A 22883-nucleotide genomic window follows, 5' to 3' on the forward strand; every position below is an offset into this window, starting at 1 on the left:
CGTGTTAGCCAGGATGGTCTCGATCTCCTGACCTCATGATCCACCCGTCTCGGCCTCCCAAAGTGCTGGGATTACAGGCATGAGCCACCGCCCCCGGCCAAGGTGAATTTTTCAAATGCTTTTTCTACATCCTTTGAGATGATCATGTGGTTTTTATCTTTGCTCCTATTTATGTGATATGTTACATGCATTGATTTCTTTATGTTGAACCACACTTTTATTGGGATAAATCTCCACTTGATTGTGGTGTATAATCCTTTTAATATATTGAATTCAGTTTAGTAGTACTTTGTTGAGGATCTTTGCATCTGTATTCTTGTGGGATACTGGTCTTTGATTTTCTTTCTTTTGATGTCTTTATCTGTCTTTGGAATGAGGGTAATGCTGGCGTCATAGAATAGGGTGGGTGAGATATCTTGTATCTTCTGATTTTTGGAAGCATGAGAATTGGTGTTAATTCTTTAAATGTTTGGTAGAATTTACCTGTGAAGTCATCTGATCTTGACCTTCTCTTTTTTGGGACTGTTTGTTTGTTTGTTTGTCTGTGAGATAGAGTCTCTCTCTGTCGCCTAGGCTGGAGTGCAGTGGCACGGTCTTGGCTCACTGCAACTCCTGCCTCCTGGGTTCAAACAATTCTCCTGCCTCAGCTTCCTGAGTAGCTGGGACTACAGGCACATGCCATCATGCCCAGTTAATTTTTGAATTTTTAGTAGAGATGGGGTTTCACCATGTTGGCCAGAATGGTCTCGATCTGTTAACCTCATGATCCACCCACCTCAGCCTCCCAAAGTATTGGGATTATAGACATGAGCCACCATGCCGGGCCAGGACGTTTTTGATGACTGAGTCTCTTGTTATATGTCTGTTCACATTTTCTATGTCTTCTTGTGTCAGTTTTGGTGGTTTGTGTGTTTTTAGGAATTTGTGCATTTCATCTATGCTATGTAATTTGTTGATGTACAATTGTTCATAGCATTTTCTTGTACCACTTTTTATTTCAGGAATGCCAGTAGTAATGTCTCCCTTCCGTATTTTATTCTTTGTGTCTATTCTCTTGATATTTTAAAATGACCAACTTTTTGGTTTGTTTCTCTCACTTTTTCTGTTCTATTTTTCTCTGCTCTAATCTTTATTATTTCCTTTCTTCTGCTGGCTTTGGGTATAGTGATCTCATCTTTTTCCTCAAGGTGGTGAGAAGTTAAGTTATTTACTTGATCTTTTATCTTTCTTTCTTTCTTTTCTTTTTGAGACAAAGTCTCACTCTGTCGCCCAGACTGGAGCGCAGTGGCATGATCTTAGCTCACTGCACCCCCCCCACCTCCCAGGTTTAAGTGATTATCCTGCATCTGCCTCCTGAGTAGCTGGGATTACAGGCATTTGCCACCACACCTGGCTAATTTTTGTATTTTTAGCAGAGTTGGGGTTTCATCATGTTAGACTAGTCTCAAGCTCCTGACTTCAGGTGATCTGCCCGCCTCAGCCTTCCAAAGTGCTGGAATTATAGGTGTGAGTCACTGTGCTGGGCTTTTTTTTTTAAACATAAGCATTTACAATTGTAAATAAATTTTTCTTGGATCACTAAGCTGCATCTCATAACTTTTGGTATTCTTTTAGTTTTGTTTTCACTCATTTCTAAGTATTTAAAAGTTTCCTGTGAATTCTTCTTTGAGCCACGTTTAAGAGTGTATAGTTTAATATCCCCATATTTGTGAATTTTCTAAGTGTTCCTTCTATTACTGATTTCTAGTTTTATTCCATTGCTCATTGGAAAAATACTCTGTGTGATTTCAGTCTTCAAAAATTTATTGAGACTTTTTTTGTGGCCTAACGTAGTTCATTCTGGAAATTGCTCCATGTGCATTTGAGAAGAGTGTTTATTCTACTGTTGTTGGCAAGAATACTCAATATATGTTTGTTATTAATAACTCTAGTTGGTTTATATTGTTGTTCAAGATCTGTCTTTACTTAGTTGAAATTGTGTCTAGATAGTCTGTCTACTATTGTAAATGGTATATTGATGTCTCCAACTATTATTGTACAGTTATGTGCTTCTACCTCCGTTACTGTCTGTTTCTCCTTTTACTTCTGTTAATTTTTTAAATGTATTTTGGGGGTTTTGATATTTGCTATGTATACGTTTATATTTGTTATATCTTCTTGGTAAATAGACCTTTTGTTCAGTATGTATTCTTTTTCTGTCTCTTGTATCAGTTTTTCACATAAGGGCTCTTTTTGCCTTATATTAATATGGCAACCCCAACTCTCTTAGTTACTGTTTATTTGCATGGAGTGTCTTTTTCCATCCTTTTACTTTTGACCTGTTTGTATCTTTCGATAAATAAATCCTTCCTTATCAGTAATTACATTAAATGTAAATGGATCAAATTATCCAATCAAAAGGCAGAAATTGACAGAATAGAAAAAAAAGATGGCTTTTAATTGGATAATTTGATCCATGTACACTTAACATAATTACCATTAAGGAAGGATTTATTTCTGCTATTTTCCTATTTTTTTCTTCGGTATATTCTATACCTTTTTTTTGGTATCTTGTTTCCTGCATTACAGCCTTTTATGTTTAGTTGATTGTAGTGCACTGTTTTGATTTCCCTCTCCTTGTCTTTATATTATTTTTAAATATATTATTTGTGGTTACTGTCAGGGAGGCTTTACATATAACATCCTACAATTCAATCTAATGTGAACTTATAACAAGTTAATTAGCTTTTAAAAATGCTGCGCCTGGCCGGGCACGGTGGCTCAAGCCTGTAATCCCAGCACTTTGGGAGGCCGAGACGGGCGGATCACGAGGTCAGGAGATCGAGACCATCCTGGCTAACACAGTGAAACCCCGTCTCTACTAAAAAATACAAAAAACTAGCCGGGCGAGGTGGCGGGCGCTTGTAGTCCCAGCTACTCGGGAGGCTGAGGCAGGAGAATGGCGTGAACCCAGCAGGTGGAGCTTGCAGTGAGCTGAGATCCGGCCACAGTACTCCAGCCTGGGAGACAGAGCAAGACTCTGCCTCAAAAAAAAAAAAAAAAAAAATGCTGCGCCTATATATCTGTTCCCCCTTTTTGTTATAAATTACGTTTTTAAACATTGTATTCCCAGTAATATAGATTTATAATTTTGTGTGCATATTTGTCTTTAAAATCGTGTAGGAAATAAAAAGTGGATTTATAAACCAAAAATACAATTATACTTGTTTTGTATTCTCCCATATATTTACTAAAGATTGGGTCAAGTGTACTTCCATTTCAATAAAAAGCTTTGACTCCCTTTAGCATTTGTTTTGTAGGGTAGATTTAGTGGCAGCAAACTCCCTCCACCTTTTATCTGTGCGTCTTTACTTTTCCTTCAGTTTTGGATGATAGTTTTGCTGGATACAGTATTCTTGTTTGAAAACTTTTTCTCCATTATTTTAAATGTTATTCCACTGCCTTTTGGCCTCCATGGTTGTTTCTTTTGTGAAATTGATGGTTAATCTCATTGAGAATTTCTTGTGCTGAACCATTTCTGTCTTGTTTTTTTCAAGATTTTCTTTGTCTTTTAACAGTTTGATTATAGTGTGTCTTATTGTATGTGTCTGAGTTTATCCTACGTGTAATTTGTTGTGTTTATTAGATTTGTAGATTTGTGTCTATTATCAAATATGGTAAGTTTTTAGCCATTAATTTTTCAAATAATCTTTTGCCCCTTTCTCTTCTTCTGAAACTCTCATAAAGTATATGTTGGTCTGTTTGATCTTATTCCATGGGCCCCTTAGGCCTTTGCTTACTTTTCTTCATTCTTTCCTTTACTGCTCCTCAGATTCTGTGATGTCAGTCTTGGCCTCTTTACTGCAAGTCGTTGGTAAAAGTTCTGGCTTTGTGCTAGGTCAGACCTCCTCAGGGTGGAGGTGGTTAAGTTGTCTAATTACCACCCAGTGGGGTGGAAGTTCAAGTTTCCTGCTTGGCCTGTTCTGACTTTACCATTGCTAGGGTGCTGGGGTGAGGCATCACGTTGTAGCCAGGCCAGGGTGGAAGTCTAGGCTAATTGGCCTTTTTTGTGTGAATGGGATTAGGGTCTGTGGAGCAGAGGAACTGTTGTTTTCTCTAGGCTGCTATTTCAACTGTATTTCCCCTACAGGTGTGTCATTTCTCTTGCCAGATTCAAGATTTTTTAGTCTTTGGTTTTCAGAAATTTAAATTTTGTGTATCTTGGTGTTTCTTTGGGTTTTATCCTTCCTAGTGTTTGCTAACCTTCTATCTGTAGATTTATGTCTTTTGCTAAATTTGAGACGTTTAAAACAGTAGTGTTTTTGGAGGACTTTTCTAACTCTGTCCTCTTTTTCCTTTCCCTTTGGGACTCCAATGACATGAATGTTACTTTATTTTTTTTATTTTTATTTTTTAATTTTGTTACCAGCCTACAGATCCCTAAGGCTCTGTTTTACTTTTCCTCCCACCCAGTCTGTTTTTCAGGTTGGGTACTATAATTCTATCTTCCTGTTCACTGTTTCTTTCCATTTTATTCTTTGTATCTTCTATTTATTTTCTAGAAGTTTCTGTGTGTTCATTTGTTTTTACGTGCATGTGTATTGGTTGTTGGAGCACTTTTATGATGATTGCTTTAAAATCTTTGTCAGATATTTCCAGTATCTCTGTAATTTTGGTATTGGCATCTGTTGATTGTCCTTTTCTATTTAAATTACAGTTTTCCTGGTGTTTGGCATGATAAATGATTTTTTTATTTTAAACTTGAACATTTTGAGTGCCAAGTGGAGATAAAAGGTCAGCCTCTCTACTTGGCCTCTCTGCACCTGTGGAGGAGAAGCAGTTGGTTATTGCTGAGTGGATATGGGAGTTCTGGTTCCTTTCTGGACATTAGCTGATACTACCCTGACTAGAGAAGTAGGAGTTCCTTATACTGTTCCCCACATAACCTCTACTGACACCAAATGATTCTACTCCAGTGGATAGAGAAAATGTTCTTTGTACTATTGTTAAATAAATAATTATTTAAAATAGTGTTTCTTCTTTTATTCTTTAGCATTACTTGCATGTTTTATAATTACATACTATATGTTCATGATTCCTGAGTGAATAAACAGCTGGGAGTCCCTGCCCTGCTGTGTCACTGATGAAGAGGCCCAGTCGGATGTGTCTGGAGACAGCTACATGAGATGCTGGAGTGAATGTCGTCTTTTTCCGCAGCCTGGGAGCTAAACTTGTATCGTAGTCCTTCCTTCCTTTCCACTCACCCCCTTTGACCTTTGTCTGCAACAATGAACTTAGCTGCCTTTTGTTGTTTTTATCTGTGCTCTCGTTGCTCAATTAGTTTCTGAAGTGTATTGATACACTTAGTTAATAATCTAGGTCCTGGTGGTGGAGACTGTATAACGCTTGCCCCATGCCTTTCAGTAGTTTTCCTTTTCTAGCATAGTATTTTGACTTTCATGGAAAGCAGGAAGCATGTCTTTTAAAACTTTTGTGCAAGGAGTAAGGATATATATTTGTATTATATTCTGGAAGCTGTCATATGTGCTTTCAAAAGAATTTCTCAAACATGCCGGGCTCATGACTGTAATCGCAGCACTTGGGTGGCCGAGGTGGGCGGATCACTTGAGGTCAGTAGTTCGAGACCAGCCTGGCCAACATGATGAAACACTGTCTCTACTAAAAATACAAAAAGTAGCCAGGTGTGGTGGCAGGCATCTATAATCTCAGCTACTCAGGAGGCTGAGGTGGGAGAATCGCTTGAACCCAGGAGGCGGAAGTTGCAGTGAGCCGAAATCATGCCACTGCACTTCAGCCTGGACGACAGAGCAAAAACTCCATCTCAAAAAAAAAAAAAATTCTCAGTCCATTTTGCATATGGTAGAAATTGTAGCTGTGTAATCTCCAAATGACTTAATTTAGGAAGCTTTGAGTTTCATTGTAAGTGTTGGAGTTTAATAGGTTTTAAAGAGATCTTAGAACACTCCAAATTAGAAGTGATTTTTCTCAGAAATTAGAGGTGAGTCAGATCTAAGTGTCTATCTTTAATTCCTTAGCCCATTATTACTGTTTTATCATTATACCATTTTTTCTAAGATATAATTATTTGATAATTCTTTAAGTTGGGCAACAGTAGTGGGAACAGGACAGACATTTTTAAAAGTTGGAATGAGTTTGTAAGTCACAAAATATAATTGAGAAGCAACTTTTACATAATGCTTATTTACCTTTCAATCTAGCACCTGTTCTTTATGTGTGTTTATAAAGTCTTTTAAAATTTTTTTTTTAGGTAGGTAGCCATCCAAGCTTCCTGAAGGAGGTTCGAGATCACATGCAGGACTCTTTCTTAATGCAGCCTGAGGTGAGCAGGAATGTAAATGGAGTTCAAGGCCTTAACATTTTCGAGCACTGCTACTACTGTCATTAATATGTATCTGAAAAATCTTGTGCAATTTGAAATATATTAAAATTTCCAAACTTAAGTTGTATCAAATGATGAATGTTTTCTTTATCTCCAAGACATACATAGGTTTCTAATTTCACTACTTTTACATGTATTTTCTTGTGATATGCTCATTTGTCTTTAGATATTTATGTTCTTAGGAAATTCTTTTCAGATATAACTTTTTAGTGCACAATACCTTGTACACAGTAGGCATTTGATAATGGGATATAAAAATCCTCTCTTTTGTGCCTACCTGAAAAGTTAAAAAAAAAAAAAAACCCTTTCAAAAAAATTTCTAAGCCTGTATTTCTGTTAATCCAGATACATGAATTAGTAATGAGTAATAAGTGTTTAAAATTAGGAAGACTTTTAACTGTAGTACAGTTACCAAGATAATGAAATTTACATCAGTAAACTATTATCAGGTTAGTCAATAGAGCTTATTCAAATTTTGTCCATTAATGTCCCTTATAACAAATGAAAAACAATTATTTCTTGTCTAGAATCCAATACAGGATCATAGGCCATTATTTATTTAGATATAGTTTTTAGGCCTTTTCCCAACCCTCTTCTTCTGAGACTCCAATTCCCGATATATTCCTGCCACTTTCCCAGTCACCGAGGCTTTTTTTTTTGTATTGTTTTGTATTGTTTTTATATTGTTTTGTATCTGTTTTGCATTGTTGTTTCTATTTGTATTGTTTGTTTTTCCCTAGTCTTTTTTTTCCTTCTGTACTCCATTTTGGAAAGTTTCTATTGCTATATCTTTAAGTTTGCTGATCTTTTAAAATCACCTGTGAATACCATGCAGCATATTTTTTCAGATGTTATGTTTTTCATCTCTAAAAGTTCCATTTGGGTCTCTTTTGTGTCTTCTATTTCCTGCCTAATTATGTTCATGTTTTCTTCTACTAATATTTTAATATATTAGCATATTTATAATGTTCTTTTAACATCTTTGCCTACTGTTTTCGTATCTGTCATTTCTAGATCTGTTTCTATAGTTTGATTTTTTTTTCTTCTTCTTCCGGGTAATGAGTCATATTTTCCTGCCTTTTTTTTTTTTTTTGACAAAATGCCTGTCATTTTTAAGTTTGATTCAGAATATTGTGAATTTTACATTATTGGTTGCTGAATTTTGTTGTATTATTTTCAATGTTTTGTTGGACTTTGTTCTGGCATGGCGTGCTGTCAGATTAACCTCGATTTATTTGGATCCTTTTGAGGCTTGCTTTTAAGTTTTTGAAAATTCTTTGGTAGAGCAAACTGTAGTCTGGGGCTTTTTATTCATACTCCCGTGACGATACCTGGAGAGATCTGAATCTTCCCTGTATTGCAGGGTCATCCCGCTCTTGAACAGGTAGCAATACAGAGTGTTCCTGGCCGTGTGTGTTCTTCGGGAATTGTTAGCCTAATGCTTTCTTGTGGTTCTGGGGTTCTTTCTCTGGCCATAGGTGCTTTCATCTCACAAATGCACAGATCAGTTTTCAGCCAAAATACGTCTGTAGACGTATTTTTAACATCAGAGCTTTTTGGTGTAGCTCCATCATCGTCAGTACTCTGTTTCCCAAATTCTACCTGCCTTGAAAGCCTTGTGTTTCCTCAGCTCAGTTTGACTAGTAAGTAGGCTCTGTTAACCTCCCCTTCCCCCAGCTATTTCTAGGCCTCAAGCTTTGGTAGCCACAGGACTCACTTGATTTGTTTCCCTTTTCTTAGGTATACAGTTCTGTGCTACCTTGTGTGTAGAGTTTGAAAACCATTGTTTGTGTGTGTGTGTGTGTGTCTAATTTTCTAGTTGTTAAAGGTGGGTGGAAGGTTTCAATCTAGTTTCTGTTGGTTGGGAGTGGAAGTTAACTCTAATCTAAATAGTTCCCTAGTTTTTGTTTGTCTTTTACGACTTGACATTTTGAATACCACTTTGGAGAGCATCCCTCACTTTGTGTTTGTTTAATAGTTCCTCAAGATTAGACTGAGGTCATGCATTTTTGGCGTGAATACCTCCTAAGCGATGGTGTGTCCCTCTTCGTGCACATCAGGAGGCACATGCTGTCCGTGTGTTCCATTATTGTGTGTTCACTTGTTTAAGGGGATGTCTGTCAGGTTTCTCCAGGGTAAAGTTGCTCTTTTTCCCTCTGTATCTGTTTAAGTTAAGCAAACTTTTCACCCACTATTGTTAGCATCTGTTGTCAATTAGAAAAAAATCCTTAAATTACAAAGTTAGAATGTGTCTGTTAAAAGAAAAATTGTAAATTATACAGTAATAAAGTAAAACACGATGGTATATAAATTTTTAAACCCTTTTTTCTCTGCACAAACAAATCTTGCAATATGAAGAAATGATTTCCAGGTTTTATTGGATAAATGAATTGTAATTTTTACTTGAAGTTATTTATTATAATAAATATTATAATATGTCATTGTTTAAGTTTTATTGCCACTTCTTCTAATCAAGGTTCTTCACTATTTCAGTGCTTTGGACTCCTTTGGTAATAAGGACAGATTCATTCTCAGAATGTTACTAAATGCATAAAATACCTGTGATTACAAAGACAACCAATTATATCAAAATATAGTTACCAAAATATTTTTTAAATTTTTGAAATGTGCTGCTTTATTTTAATGTGTTTAGGAATAAAATACAGTGGTTAATAACTGTAATTTTGAAGTAAAGTTGAATGTAATTGATACGTTAAGGGATACTAAGAGTGATATAAAAATTGGGAATTTTTATTTTTGACAGTCATAGGCCCTATTAAACTAATTAAATAAGTTTGTTGCCTCCAATCAGAGTGAAAGAGAATGTTAAATTTCAATTAGAGGTTAGTATATAAAGGTAATTTTTTTACTGTGCAATGTCACAGACTAAAGTTCATATTGTATTTGAATGTGGCTAGGAAAGTAGATAATATGCAGACTATATCTTAGGGTCCCATTTCCTAAATTAGATTTGCAGCAACAGGTACATCAAGCCATTCTTTCTTGATTACCTTCCAATGTGGTCTACTTGCTTGGTCCAAATGTACCAAATGAAATGTATTTCCTACATGTAGAAGGAAAATTTGAGAGAAGTTGTAAAGTCGTGACAGTTTTGATACCCACATGAAATTGGTTAAAATTAACATATAAGGTATATCTTTTAAATGAGTAGACTGAAAATGAGCCAATTTGTCATAAACTTACCCATCATATCTACTTTTTACCTTTTCCATATCTTGTTTTACTTGGTTCTATCTCATTCTTTTTCACTGAAGTTATATGTAGGCTTATTTTTCCCCATGTCCAAAAAGGGAATATTTTAAATTCTTGATTTATTCCACAAAGCTTTGTTCCTTTACATCACTAAATGTGTGTTTATAGGATGCATATATATTTGTATGAAATTTAAATATGATTATTTTGATTGCTTACATATGAAGCTGAGTAAACATGGCATAAAATTACATTTCCCTTTTGGCTAATGTTCTTTCATTAATTGGTTCTTTGAGGCAGCGGTAGCTGTGAAAGTGGCAGTATTGAAATATTCTCAGTGATTCTGTCATTCTCATAGTACTTTCTCATTTTCTTTTTCTTATTTTTTTTTCTTTGGAGGCAGTCTCCCTCTGTTGCCCAGGCTGGAGTTCAGTGGCGCGATCTTGGTTCATTGCAGCCTCTGCCTCCTGGGTTCAAGTGATTCTTGTGCCTCCGCCTCTCAAATAGCTGGGACTACAGGCATGCACCACCACGCCTGGCTAACTTTTGTATTTTTAGTAGAGATGGGGTTTCACCATGTTGGCCAGGCTAGTCTCGAATTCCCAACCTCGTGATCTGCCCACCTCAGCCTCCCAAAGTGTGGGGATTACAGGTGTGAGCCACTACACCTGGCCTTCATTCTCTTTAGATAAAATTATTTGTCTGTATGGAACAGTTGCCTAACTCCATGTTTACTTGATGTCTTAAAACTGTTACTAATTATTTAATCATTCTGCCAATAAAATCAGTGTTGGGATCACAAATCCAACGGATAGACTCACTCAGTCAGTTTGAAGAATGTTTCAAATAGAAATCAAATCCATGATTTGATTAGATGGTGGAACTTAATTTATATCAGTAAAGGAATTCTTTATAGGTGCTGATACATGGAGGCCTCTGCAGACATCCAGTGGGAGCTGGCTTTTCTGTCTTGCAAACTTGCAACATAGTGGCAGTTGTCCATAGCATTACTAATTTGTACTGTCATTTCAAGTTTTAAACATGTTATATTCTGTTTCATTGATTTGCTTTGTTTTTGTCCCTTTTCCAGTATAGAAATGTAAGTCATCAAATAGACCTCAGGAAACAAAAACAGAGCATTCTCCTCTGTTGTACTTACACATCATAATAAGATATGTTTACAGTCATTTTTATTTTTTCCTTGTCACCATTCTTTTGCAGTTGACAAATATTTTTGAAGGAGGACCTATCATTAAAGAATGAGTTGATTTCCACTTTGAAAAGCAAAATTGAGGGCTTTCTTTAGTTGATATTTCAGTAAATGAGGAAGTAGGCAGCATAAGTGTTTTTTTTTAATAGGATGATAATGAATGTGCATTCCTGGCACATAAACAGCTGTGGTTTCTTATACTTTTTTTATTTGTTTCAGACTGAAAGATCTTTTTCTTGATGTTGATTGTATCTTTTTTGTTTATTTTTGCCTTCCATTTATTGCCTTCATTTTCTGAAACCCTGTGGTATTTGTGACATTTTTCCATGCAGTGTATTCATTTCAGTTGTGATTTTTGGCCTGATTGTTATGTATAACACCTATTATTTATGCTGTCTATGGAACATTTTGAAGCCTTCTTATATTTTCATATTGTATAGATGCTCGTGGGTATGAAGACGGATTTAATTGCAACATCAGATGGAAAATGGAAACAATTATTTTGCAACATGATTTGTGATATTTAACTTGATTATGACAGAGTTTTGCAGCTCAGAAGGAGGATCAAAACAGGTTGCACTTGAAGGCTAGCCTTTCTTTTTTATTTCTACCTTTTTTTTTCTTTTTGTGGAAGATGGGGTCTTGCTGTATTGCCCAGGCTGTTATTTGAAGGCTAGCCTTTCTTTTTTATTTCTACCTTTTTTTTTCTTTTTGTGGAAGGTGGGGTCTTGCTATATCGCCCAGGCTGTTATTTGAAGGCTAGGCTTTCTTTTTTATTTCTACCTTTTTTTTTCTTTTTGTGGAAGGTGGGGTCTTGCTGTATTGCCCAGGCTGTTATTGAACTCCTGGGCTCAAGCAGTTCTCTACAAAAAAAAAAATGCACCCCCACCAAAAAAAATAGCCAGGCGAATGCTTGAACCCAGGCTGGTCTCAAATTCCTGGGCTCAAGCAACCCACCTCGCTAGGCTTTCCAGTGTGCTGGGATTACAGGTGTGAGCCACACCCTGCGTCTCATATTCTTTATCTCCTTTTTTTTCTCTCCGTTATCTTGTTGGCACATATAGTCAGGCATTGCTTAATGACAAGAATACATTCTGAAAAATGCATGGTTAGGCAGGTTTGTTTTGTGAACCTCACAGAGTGTGCTCAAACAAACCTAAATGCTATAGCCTGTTGCTGCTGGGCTCCAAGCCTGCACAACATGTGACTGTACTGAATACTGCAGGCAGTTGTAACACAATGGTAAGTATTTGTGTATCTACATATATCTAAACATAGAAAAGGTACAGTAAAAATATGGCATTACAATCATTGAGTGAAACATCGTTATTTGGCACATTACTGTATTCACTTTTGGCAGGAGGCTTAACTTTATTATTATCTATTGATGAATTATTTACTTCATTTTATAGCCAGAAGTCATTTTGAATATGGTTTAAAATTTTTTTTAATTCAAAAAATTTATTGTGTTTTATTGTGATTGAATGAGATTTCAAATCTAGTAGATAGGTGATAAATCATTTTTAAGAGATGTTCCAGAAGTGCTTGGAACAATAGCAGCTCAGTGGGAAAATGATTTAAAATCTTCAAATTCATTCTTCACCATACTTTTTATTATTAAGGCTTATATTTCATAGTTCCATTTAATTTATTTTGTCAAATGACAAAGAAGTATATCCTCATTGTAAACAAAAAGCACTGTACCTTTCCTAAATGTTCAGGTTTTACTTACCTTTACGTAGGGATTCTGTTAAACTAAATATAATGGAGAGAAAAACATTCTGTTTTTGAAGGCAACTTAGCTGATGATCATTGCTTTGTTTGAACCTTAACAGTTGTTGCATAGTTAATAGTTTGTATGTAGATGAAGACTCTTAGCAGGATTGTTTTGCAGAGACAAAAAGTGTAATGAAAAATTGGTAATTCTTTTCTAGTTAAGTTATAGTCTTAAAAAGCATCTTTGTATGTTTCAAATTTTAGAAATACGGAAAGCTGACAACTTGTACTGGTTGCCGAGCACAGTGCAGGTTTTTTGATATGACTCAGTGTATAGGTCCTAATGGATATATGGAGCCATATTGTTCAACTGCGTGTATGAACAGTCACAAGACAAAATATGCAAAATCACAAAGTAAGTTTCACATGTTTGGATAGTTAAAAAAACTTTACAAAAGAATTACTTTTTGCATAAATACTCTTAATGTTTTTATGCTTGTTTTTAACAGCTTTTTATTTTCTATTAATCTTTTTGAAAACTGTTCTAATTATTTTGATTATTCTGTACTACTTTTTTAGTTCTCTTCATATCTATGTTCTTAACTAAAATTGTTACTCCATCTAAAAAATTACCTAAAACTGAGTTTTTTCTCTGTATCTATGTTTGTTTTAGTGGCATAATATCAGAGTCCTTTATGACAATATTTTTAAGGTGCAAATAATCTTCATTATTGAAGGTGCAAATAATAATAGTTTATTTTTTAACAGAAAGTTCTGTAATCTCAGCAGTTAAGATAAAAAAACTTTTTTATTACTTTATAAACAAATCAGATATGTACCTTTTCTTTCCTAGGTTTGGGAATTATTTGCCATTTTTGTAAGCGAAACTCTTTACCTCAATACCAAGCCACAATGCCTGATGGAAAACTGTATAACTTTTGCAATTCCAGTTGTGTGGCTAAATTTCAGGTTTGTTGTTTATTTTGCATAACCCATGCCCCCAATAAAATACACATAGAAAATAACCAGTGTAATATAATATGCTTTATCTTTATTTTATCTTAATTTTTACATAGTTTGTTGAGGGTCAAATTGGAAGGTGGATATCCTAGTCACAGAATATGCGGCTGCACCAGTTTCCATTTCAGCTTGGATAGTCTGATTGAAATTATAATTGCTACTGTGATACAGATTTTGAAGGAAAAGAAATAATATAATATAGTTTAATATAATATAATATAGTTTAATATAGTTTAGTTCAGTGCTGATGTGTAGTTTTTTCTTATTAGATGGTTTGAATAAAATGTGAACCGTAAGGGGAACTCTTATGTGACAGATGGATGGAGGACCTAGATGTATTTAGCCTAGAAGTGATGAGAATACATGCTTTCTTCATATGTTAGAAATGGACCATGTAAAGAGGGAATTAGATTTTTTACACTAGGCCTTAATTTAATACAAGATACAAGATCAGTTTATCTTGTATCTTGCAGATACAAGATCAGATACAAGATCCTCCTGCAGATACAAGATCAGTTTTGGGGAGACATTTTTCATTTTGGAGAAATATAAAGAAAGACTTTCTGACATAGTTCTTCAAATTTGGAGTATGGATAGTCTCGGAAGATAGGTTATTGGAAGCGCTCAAACTTAACTTGGTTGACCACTAGGAAGGAATAGTTACTATATCACTTATTAGTATTTAAATTGAGGTGTTTTTGAATTCAAATGAATGTCAGTTTTTGTTAATAGTAATATTCTTGCTGAACTTAGGCGATAAACCACATTTAAGACTTGTTGTTTTAGAAGTTGGGATTGTGGCCATTGATACATCCTTACAGTGGTAGATACTGCTTTTGCCTTGTTGGCTTTTCTTAAACTAGAAATTAAGGAGTAATTATTAATTAGAAGAGAGGCAGACAGTGTCTGTAGTATGCTACTTATCAGATCTTGAACTTTGTTTTTTCATATTGTTGGATAAACTAAACTGATAATTGAAAATGTTGTAACTGCCCTTTTCATTTAATTGAAACTTGTATCACCCATGATTTGATAAGATCCTCTGTATATGTACATTGTATATTTTAAGGTATACAGTTATCCTTTGCTATCCATGGGCAAGTGGTACCAGGACCTCCTGCAGATACAAAAATCCAGGGAATGCCCAAATCCCTTATATAATATGACATAGTATTTGCATGTCACCTACAATGCAAGGCTTCCTGTGTACTTTAAATCACCTCTAGATTACACTTAATATCTAATGCTATGTAAATGCTATGTAAAGAGTTGTTATACTGTATTGTTTAGGGAATAGTGACAAGAAGAAAATGACCGTACGTGTCCATACAGATGCAATCATCTTTTTTTTTTATTTTTGATCCTCTGTTGGTTGAATCCATGCATATGTAGGACCGACTGTACTTAATTTAGGCTCTTATTTTGAGGAATACATCCAGATAGGCCTACAGGTAGCCTCATCACTCTGCATATAAATACAAAATTGACAGAAAAGCAATGTTTTTCCCTTTATCGTAAAGCAAACCATATATTTTGAACTTTATATCTTCATTAGATGTTTTTCCTTTTAAAAGTAAGGTAATAGGATAGTATTCCCTCTTAGTCCATTCAGGCTGCTATTACGAAATACCTTAGACTGGTAGCTTATAAATAGAAATTTGTTTCTCGTAGTCTGTAGATGAGTAAGTCCTAGATAAGGCACTGGCGATTTGTTGTCTGATGAAGGTCTGTTCCTCATGGATGGTATCTTCTTGCTGTGTCTTCACATGGTGAAGGTAGCAAACAAGCTCCCTCAGGCTTCTTTTATAAGAGTACTGACTGATTAGATCATGAGGGTGGAGCTCTAATGGTCTGATCACCTTTTCAAAGCCTCTGCCTCTTCTAATACTGTCACCTTGGGGTTTAGGATTTCAACCTTTGAATTTGTGGGGGAACACCAACATTCAGACTGTAGCATATTCCATTTGTTTTGAAAGACTAGTTAACTTTAATGGGGCTCAAATTTTTTGGAAATGCTAAGGGTAATGTTGGCTTTTATTTTTTAAATTTATTCATCTGATAGTCTTAAATCTGTATATCTTGTTTTTCACAAACTTGGTATTGTACAGTATATGCAGAAGTTTTAAAAATGGTAGTTTTTTTCTCCTTCTACTGTACATTGAATAGCTAATTTTTATTAACCATTTCATGCATTAAGATTATATATAATATATGTGTGATACAGTTAAAAAGAATGATAATTAAATACCAGTGTCCTCACCATTCAGATTAGGAATTAGAAAAAATCTGTTAATGTCCATGTATGCTTATATTGTGTCTTGTTCTGTAAAATTTTTTTTTTTTTTTGGAGACAGAATCTCACTCTGTTGCCCAGGATGGAGTGCAGTGGCGTGATCTTGACTTGCTGCATCCTCTGCCTCCTGGGTTCAAGTGATTCTGCCTCAGCCTCCTAAGTAGCTGGGATTACAGGCACCTGCCACCATGCCTAGCTAATTTTTGGATTTTTAGGAGAGACAGACTTTCGCCACGTTGGCCAGGCTGTTCTCGAACTCCTGACTTCCAGCAATCCACCCGCCTCTGCCTCCCAAAGTACTGGGATTACTTACAAGTGTGAGCTACAATGTCCAGCCTGTAAATTGTTTTAACTTTAAAAAAAGGAATACTAAAATTCCTGGTATGAATACCAGTGTGTAAATCTTTTTCCTCCTAACTTTGAAGAAGAAATCATCAATTTTTAAATGTAACATCAGCCGATTTCTTTTCCTTTTTTTTTTTTTTTTTTTTTTTGAGATGGAGTCTTGCTGTCACCCAGGCTGGAATGCAGTGGTGTGATCTCGGATCACCACAACCTCCGCCTCCTGGGTTCAAGAGATTTCCCCTGTCTCAGCCTCGCCAGTAGCTGGGATTACAGGCATGTGCCACCACACTTGGCTAATTTTTATTATTATTATTTTTTTGAGACGGAGTCTCGCTCTGTCACCCAGGCTGGAGTGCAGTGGCGTGATCTCGGCTCACTGCAAGCTCCGCCTCCTGGGTTCATGCCATTCTCCTGCCTCAACCTCCTGAGTAGCTGGGACTACAGGCACCTGCCACCACCCCCAGCTAATTTTTTGTATTTTTAGTAGAAATTGGGTTTTACCATGTTAGCCAGAATGGTCTCGATCTCCTGACCTAGTGATCTGCCCACCTTGGCCTCCCAAAGTGCTGGGATTACAGACATGAGCCACCACGCCTGGCGTAGTTTTTGTATTTTTAGTAGAGATGGTGTTTCATCATGTCGACTAGGCTGGTCTCGAACTCCTGACCTCAGGTCTCTGCCCACCTTGATCTCCCAAAGTGCTAGAATTACAGATGTGAGCCATTGCGCCTGGCCAACGTAGGAGTATTTCACTGGTAGACTTGGAATGAAAATTATAGTAGTGATGCAGTGGCATAAAACATTAGTAAATTAGATATTTGATGGTTATTGGAGATAGCAGTAAGAACTAGGTTTTTGTTTTTTTAAACTTCTGTTAGTTCAGAACATGGGCAGCTTAACCTCATTATTGTTTGCTTACTGTTACTTCCTTACATTTTCTTTAGGTAAACAGATCACGATTGAATGTATGATTTTTTTCTTTTTTCTTTTATTTTAGGTAAATAATTCTGTGGTTAAAAAATAAATTGAATTTCAATTTTATAAAACTAACATTTACTATTATAATTTTTAAGGACAAAATTTGGAAATGAGTTTTATGTGCTGAAAAGATATCTAAGCAAGATGCATGTTACTTTCTGGACATCGTGGATATTTGACAGTAATCACAAATAGAAAATCAAGAATACATGTCAGGCTTAGTATCTTTTGTTCTTTGTTTTAGGCTCTAAGTATGCAGTCATCTCCAAATGGCCAGTTTGTAGCGCCAAGTGATATTCAGTTGAAATGCAACTACTGCAAAAATTCCTTTTGTTCAAAACCAGAAATCCTGGAATGGGAGGCAAGTTGTATTTTGCAATGTGTGTTATCTAGTGCTAGAAAGAAAGTCTAGTAAAATATATGTTGTATTTCCATCTGGAAACCTATTTCTTGGTAGATAAGAATATGCTTTTCAGATTTTTTTTGTGATTGGATTGTTTATTCTCATGTGGGAGTGGAAAACCAACAGAGGATCTATTTCTTTTTAGGTCCAAGAAAAATTATTGAAGTCATATTCCTGATACATTATGTTCATAATAGTTTACAGAATGTCACTTTGTTTAGCTACGTACCTAGAGCAATTGTCTTTCCTTTTTTTGTCCCATGTTTCTCCCTGTCCTGTATTATCTGAGAACTATATTTTCTATCACTCAGCACCTGTACATATTAGAATGTATTAGTCATATGCCACATTATCATTTATAAAATGATACAATTCTGGGGGGAGGGGGAGGGACAGCATTAGGAGATACACCTAATGCAAATGACGAGTTAATGGGTACAGCACACCAACATGGCTCATGTATACATATGTAACAAACCTACACGTTGTGCACATGTACCCTAGAACTTAAAGTATAAGTAAAAAAAGAAAGAAAAGAAAAAAAATGATACAATTCTGTAATTGTTTTTGTTTTTCTTTCTTTTTTTTTTTTCTCCTTCCTCAGAGTCTGGCTTTGTTGCCCAGGCTGGAATGCAATGGCATGATCTCTGGAATGCACTGCAATCTCTGTCTCCTCAGTTGAGGTGATTCTCCTGCCTCAGCCTCCCAACTACCTGGGACTACAGGTGGGCACCACCATGCCCAGCTAATTTTTGTATTTTTAGTAGAGATGGGGTTTCAACATGTTGGCCAGGCTGGTCTCGAACTCCTGACCTCAAGTGATCCGCCCACCTCAGCCTCCCAAAGTGCTGGAATTACAGACATGAGCTACCACTCCCGGCCATAATTGTGTTTTAATAAAAGAATAGTGGCCTATGAATCCCAATACAAGTTTATTTTCTTTTCCTTTTTTTTTTACTAGTTTACTAATATGCTTTGACATGTCTCAATTAGCAACAACTTTGATCGTTGACTTTTATTTCTTAAGGGGGCAGTAATAGACGGGTAGATGGACAAGGCTGCCCAGGCTGCCCGTTGCTTTCTTGAGCAATGCTTGCCTTTGGCCATTGTTTCTTTTCACTCCTTTGGGGTGGGGCTGGGTGGGAGGTAGTGCATGGAGTATATGATAAAATGGTATACAAGATTTAGAAGATGTAGTATTAGCACTGTTCTTGAGCCAAAAATTTATTAGTAGCTGTTGGTGAGTCATTCAGTATGTAAGTCTTAGGTGAAGGGTGGTACCCAGAACTGGATTACATGATTTCTTTCTTTTTTTTTTTTTGAGATGGAGTCTTGCTCTGTTGCCCAGGTTGGAGTAGCAATGGCGTGATCTTAGCTAACTGCAGCCTCCACCTCCCAGGTTCATGCGATTCTCCTGCCTCAGCTTCCCAAGTAGCTGGGATTACAGGTGCACGCCACCATGCCTGGCTAATTTTTGTATTTTTAGTAGAGATGGGGTTTCACCATGTTGGCCAGGCTGGTCTCAAACTCCCGACATCAGGCGATCCGCCCGCCTTCGCTTCCCAAAGTGCTGAGATTACTGGCATGAGCCACTGCACCCAGCCTGGATTACATGATTTCTAAAATACTTTGGAAACCTGAAATTTCATTTTAACCGTTTAGTGACTGGAACATTTTTTAGTTTATTCTTCGGTGCTGTCTCCAGATCATGTAAACCAGTCCCTATTTGAGACTGTTGTTGGCATCCAGTGATGATTCTTAGTGACTGATAACCTTTAACTAACAGCAGTAAGAATGAAGGCCCAGTAAGAGATAATAAAGGAGTGATGAGGGAATGAAGAAAGAAATCCATTAGCAAGCACACAGAATAATAGTGTCATAGAAAATGAAGATCCTGCATACACTGAATTTTGGTACTAGATCAAGATGAGGTCCTTTCCGCTGCATTTATGTCAGTGCCACCCCACTTTTGTAGTTGTTTTGGTGTGTTGCTTTTATTTATGTGGAGGTTAAGTGTTAGAAGCAGTTAAGAGGCACTGCCACGCTGAATGAGAGTTGAGCGTGTCCCCTGGGAGATTGAGAATTCGGTGGTCTCTTGCTCCTCACTCCATGTGGCTTCTTTGTTACCTTCTTCCTTTTATAAATTACACAGTCATAATGGGGCAACTTTCCACTAATGATTGTTTTACTACTTGAGTTGATTCCCAGACTCCCTCACCTTCCTTACTCTGGTCTTCACATGTCTTTGCTAAGTGTAAAGTAGATGGTTTAGACTTAGTCTGTAGCCTGCTCAATAATGAGAGAACTTCCAGAGCTGCCTCCCTGGAAGTTTTAACTTGTTCATACCTGCTTGGGTGGATATTTGAAAAGTAACTCTGGCTATCGTGGGTTTGGGCCTGGGAGACGCTAATCATATTCCTAAGGAAACAACTCAGTCTCAAGTTCTGCAGCACACTGTGTGATGACACCAGATTGAATGCTTTACCCATGATGATGTGTTACTGTTAAGGTGTGTGCTGGGGATGTGGTGGAGCCTACTTGTTTATACTCGACAAAGGATTTTTCTTTTTGACTGAAAATATTATTAGTGTCATAATTTTTATCTTTTTTTAGTTTACCTATGCTGTATTTTCCGTCATTTTCTTCCCATTTCTCCAATTATGTTAGCAACACCAGTCTATCATCTTATTTAGTGATACTTTTACTTTCATTGACTAATTTTAGGGTAGCTAATGGCAGTGAATTTTGTGGAGCTATGTTTAAATTTGGCAGTGAATTCGTTAAACTAGGCATCCATGGCCTGTAGGAAATTTATCCCCAAGGATCTTAACATTAAATAGGTAAATGATTTAACTTTGCTTCTGTGAAAGTGGCTTGTTTATTTCTTAAGCTTGTTCTTGAGGTGGTTATCATATACTTACCAAGGTTCCCATTGTGCATTTAGAACAAAGTGCATCAGTTCTGCAGCAAAACTTGTTCAGATGACTATAAGAAGTTGCATTGCATAGTTACATATTGCGAATACTGTCAAGAGGAGAAGACTCTTCATGAAACAGTAAATTTCTCTGGCGTTAAGAGACCTTTCTGTAGTGAAGGCAAGTGTATATACAGTGTTGTTCATAACATTTATTGATATTTAATGTGTTTTGCCAAAATACTTTAATATATCCAGAGTGGCTGCACAATTTTAATGTAGCCAAACAAAAAAATTGAGTTTACGTTTCTACTGACTTGTTTTGTTATTTTATATGTGTTTGTAGACATGGGCTTCAAGATGGTTTTATCTCTAAAAATTTGGTAACTTATTTCATTAAAGTTTTAGAATAAAATAAAAGCATTGTCATACCATGTTATTTCTAAACCTACACATTGTGATCTGAAAGTTGGTTTTCCAAGTGGATTAAAATTGTTTTCTGAAAATTAGCTCCATTTTCCCTGCCCAGCTCACTACTTAACCTGCAAAGGTTTTCAATATGTATACCAGAAAGAAAATCACATGTGGCAGTACTAAAATGGAAAGATGCTTTTAGGTATTCAATTTGGGGTGCCAGGGAAACACTGGGTTCTGTTTTAGTATGTTCAAGAATTCCCTTTCCTCTTACCTACACTTTTGCTGCTCTGGTGCCAGGCAGCAGATTATACAGATGAATTCAAATTCTAAATCTACTTATCCAGAGATAGGAACTAGGATTGTAGCTATGGATTTTGGGGTTCTTGTTATTCCTATTCCCAAATGTGACATTCTTGCTCTAAGCTGGCTTTCGCTTTCTATTCTTTCTTTGGCCCTTGGCACTGAACTCCCAGCTTTCCTGTCTGCTATCTTTACCTATAATTTTTTAATGAGGAATAATTTTTTCTAGATCTGCTTTTTCTATGGATTCCTAACTGCTAGTTTGGAGTAAGAGAAAGGTGGGAAAATCCTAAATGTCAGCAGTGGAGAATGACAGCAAAATAAAAAGATTTATCAGTTCATTCAACTAGTGCGTTCATTTACAGTCTTAACATGTAATGTAAAGTCATGTCCGTAAGAGGGTGCTGCTTTATAAGGAATGCCTTATAAAACAAGGCATTCCTATTTAAATTTAATTTTGTACATTTCACCTGGAATGGAAAGTAACCATGTTTCACTGTTAAGAGCAAAGCTATAATGAAAAATGACAAATCTTATAATGTTTCATTGAAAAGATTGATTCTGAATTAGTCTTTTTACATTTGAGTTGTGCAATGACATTCTTGCTGATTCATAAATCTGAACATACTGATGTTGATTGCTCATATATGTTATTAATTGTCTGCCATTTGGATTATATGGACTTTACTAAAATGAATAGACAATTAGCAGCAAGTAGGTAATTGACATTCAAGAAGATAATTTTCAGTTGGAGGGATTTATACATTCAGCTGGGTAATAGCATTTTAAAAAAGAACGTGTGTTTTTTTCCTGTTTAATGACATATTTTTTGCTTTCTCTTACTGCACCTAGTTCTCTGCTAGAACCTGTCAGAAATAACAAAACACATAATACCTAGTATTACCATCAAACTCTAGTTAGATAAAGCTAAAAAGGTAAATTTTAAAGAATATTTAAAAATATAGTTCAAGGTGACAGAAGTCATAGAATAGTACATAAATGATTGCTAAATAAATTATGTAGAAAACAATTGCAGTTCATGTTTGCAGATAGGAAATGTCATTTTAAACTAGTTTGATGTTGGCAGCATTTGTGGTAGGGGTATAATTTGAGGTCCTTATGAAAGGATGAATAGGATTTTAGTAGATAACATGTAAGTCATTCTACTTACATAGCACAGTGTAAGTATAGAGTATTGATCCTCGTAGAGATGTTATAGGGAATAAATAAGATATGTAAAAATACTTAATGCGTTTATGTACTAGAAAAAAGATATACTTCATTAAAGGACTAGATAACAAAAGTGTTTTCTTTGGGCAAGTCAATAAATCTGTTTTATTTCCCTGAAGGTCCATGTAAGACAGGTAAGCTTGAAAAATTAGCTAAAATGCCTGCTTAAGTTGAACATCTCTATAAGTTTACTCAGAGCCTCTTAGTAGTCTACATTGTTCCTTTTTCTAAAATGCCTGTTTGTATAAGGTATGCTTACTTTGATACTTAAGATTCTATCTATCTATTTCCCCGGCCCAAGCAAGATTCTATTTAAATAGAACAAATAAAATAATTCTGAGACATTACTAGATTTTAATGTCTTGAAACATTATTTTAGCCATGTTAGATAATATGTTATCTAATAAAATATCCCATATTCTGTTCTAATTTGTATAGGTTGAT

General features: G+C 35.8%; 1 protein-coding gene across 1 annotated transcript in view; it reads left to right on the forward strand.

Moving 5' to 3' along the window:
* Nucleotides 1-22883, forward strand: part of ZMYM2 (zinc finger, MYM-type 2) — a 124024-nt gene that overhangs the window by 57918 nt on the left and 43223 nt on the right. The window contains exons 7-11 of the mRNA XM_011959052.1: nucleotides 6269-6340; nucleotides 12804-12954; nucleotides 13393-13508; nucleotides 17420-17536; nucleotides 20523-20673. Coding sequence (XP_011814442.1) covers nucleotides 6269-6340; nucleotides 12804-12954; nucleotides 13393-13508; nucleotides 17420-17536; nucleotides 20523-20673 — 607 coding nt within the window. The remainder of the gene's footprint in view (nucleotides 1-6268; nucleotides 6341-12803; nucleotides 12955-13392; nucleotides 13509-17419; nucleotides 17537-20522; nucleotides 20674-22883) is intronic.

Source organism: Colobus angolensis, unplaced genomic scaffold (assembly GCF_000951035.1).
Source record: "Colobus angolensis palliatus isolate OR3802 unplaced genomic scaffold, Cang.pa_1.0 Scaffold113, whole genome shotgun sequence".
NCBI lineage: Eukaryota > Metazoa > Chordata > Mammalia > Primates > Cercopithecidae > Colobus > Colobus angolensis.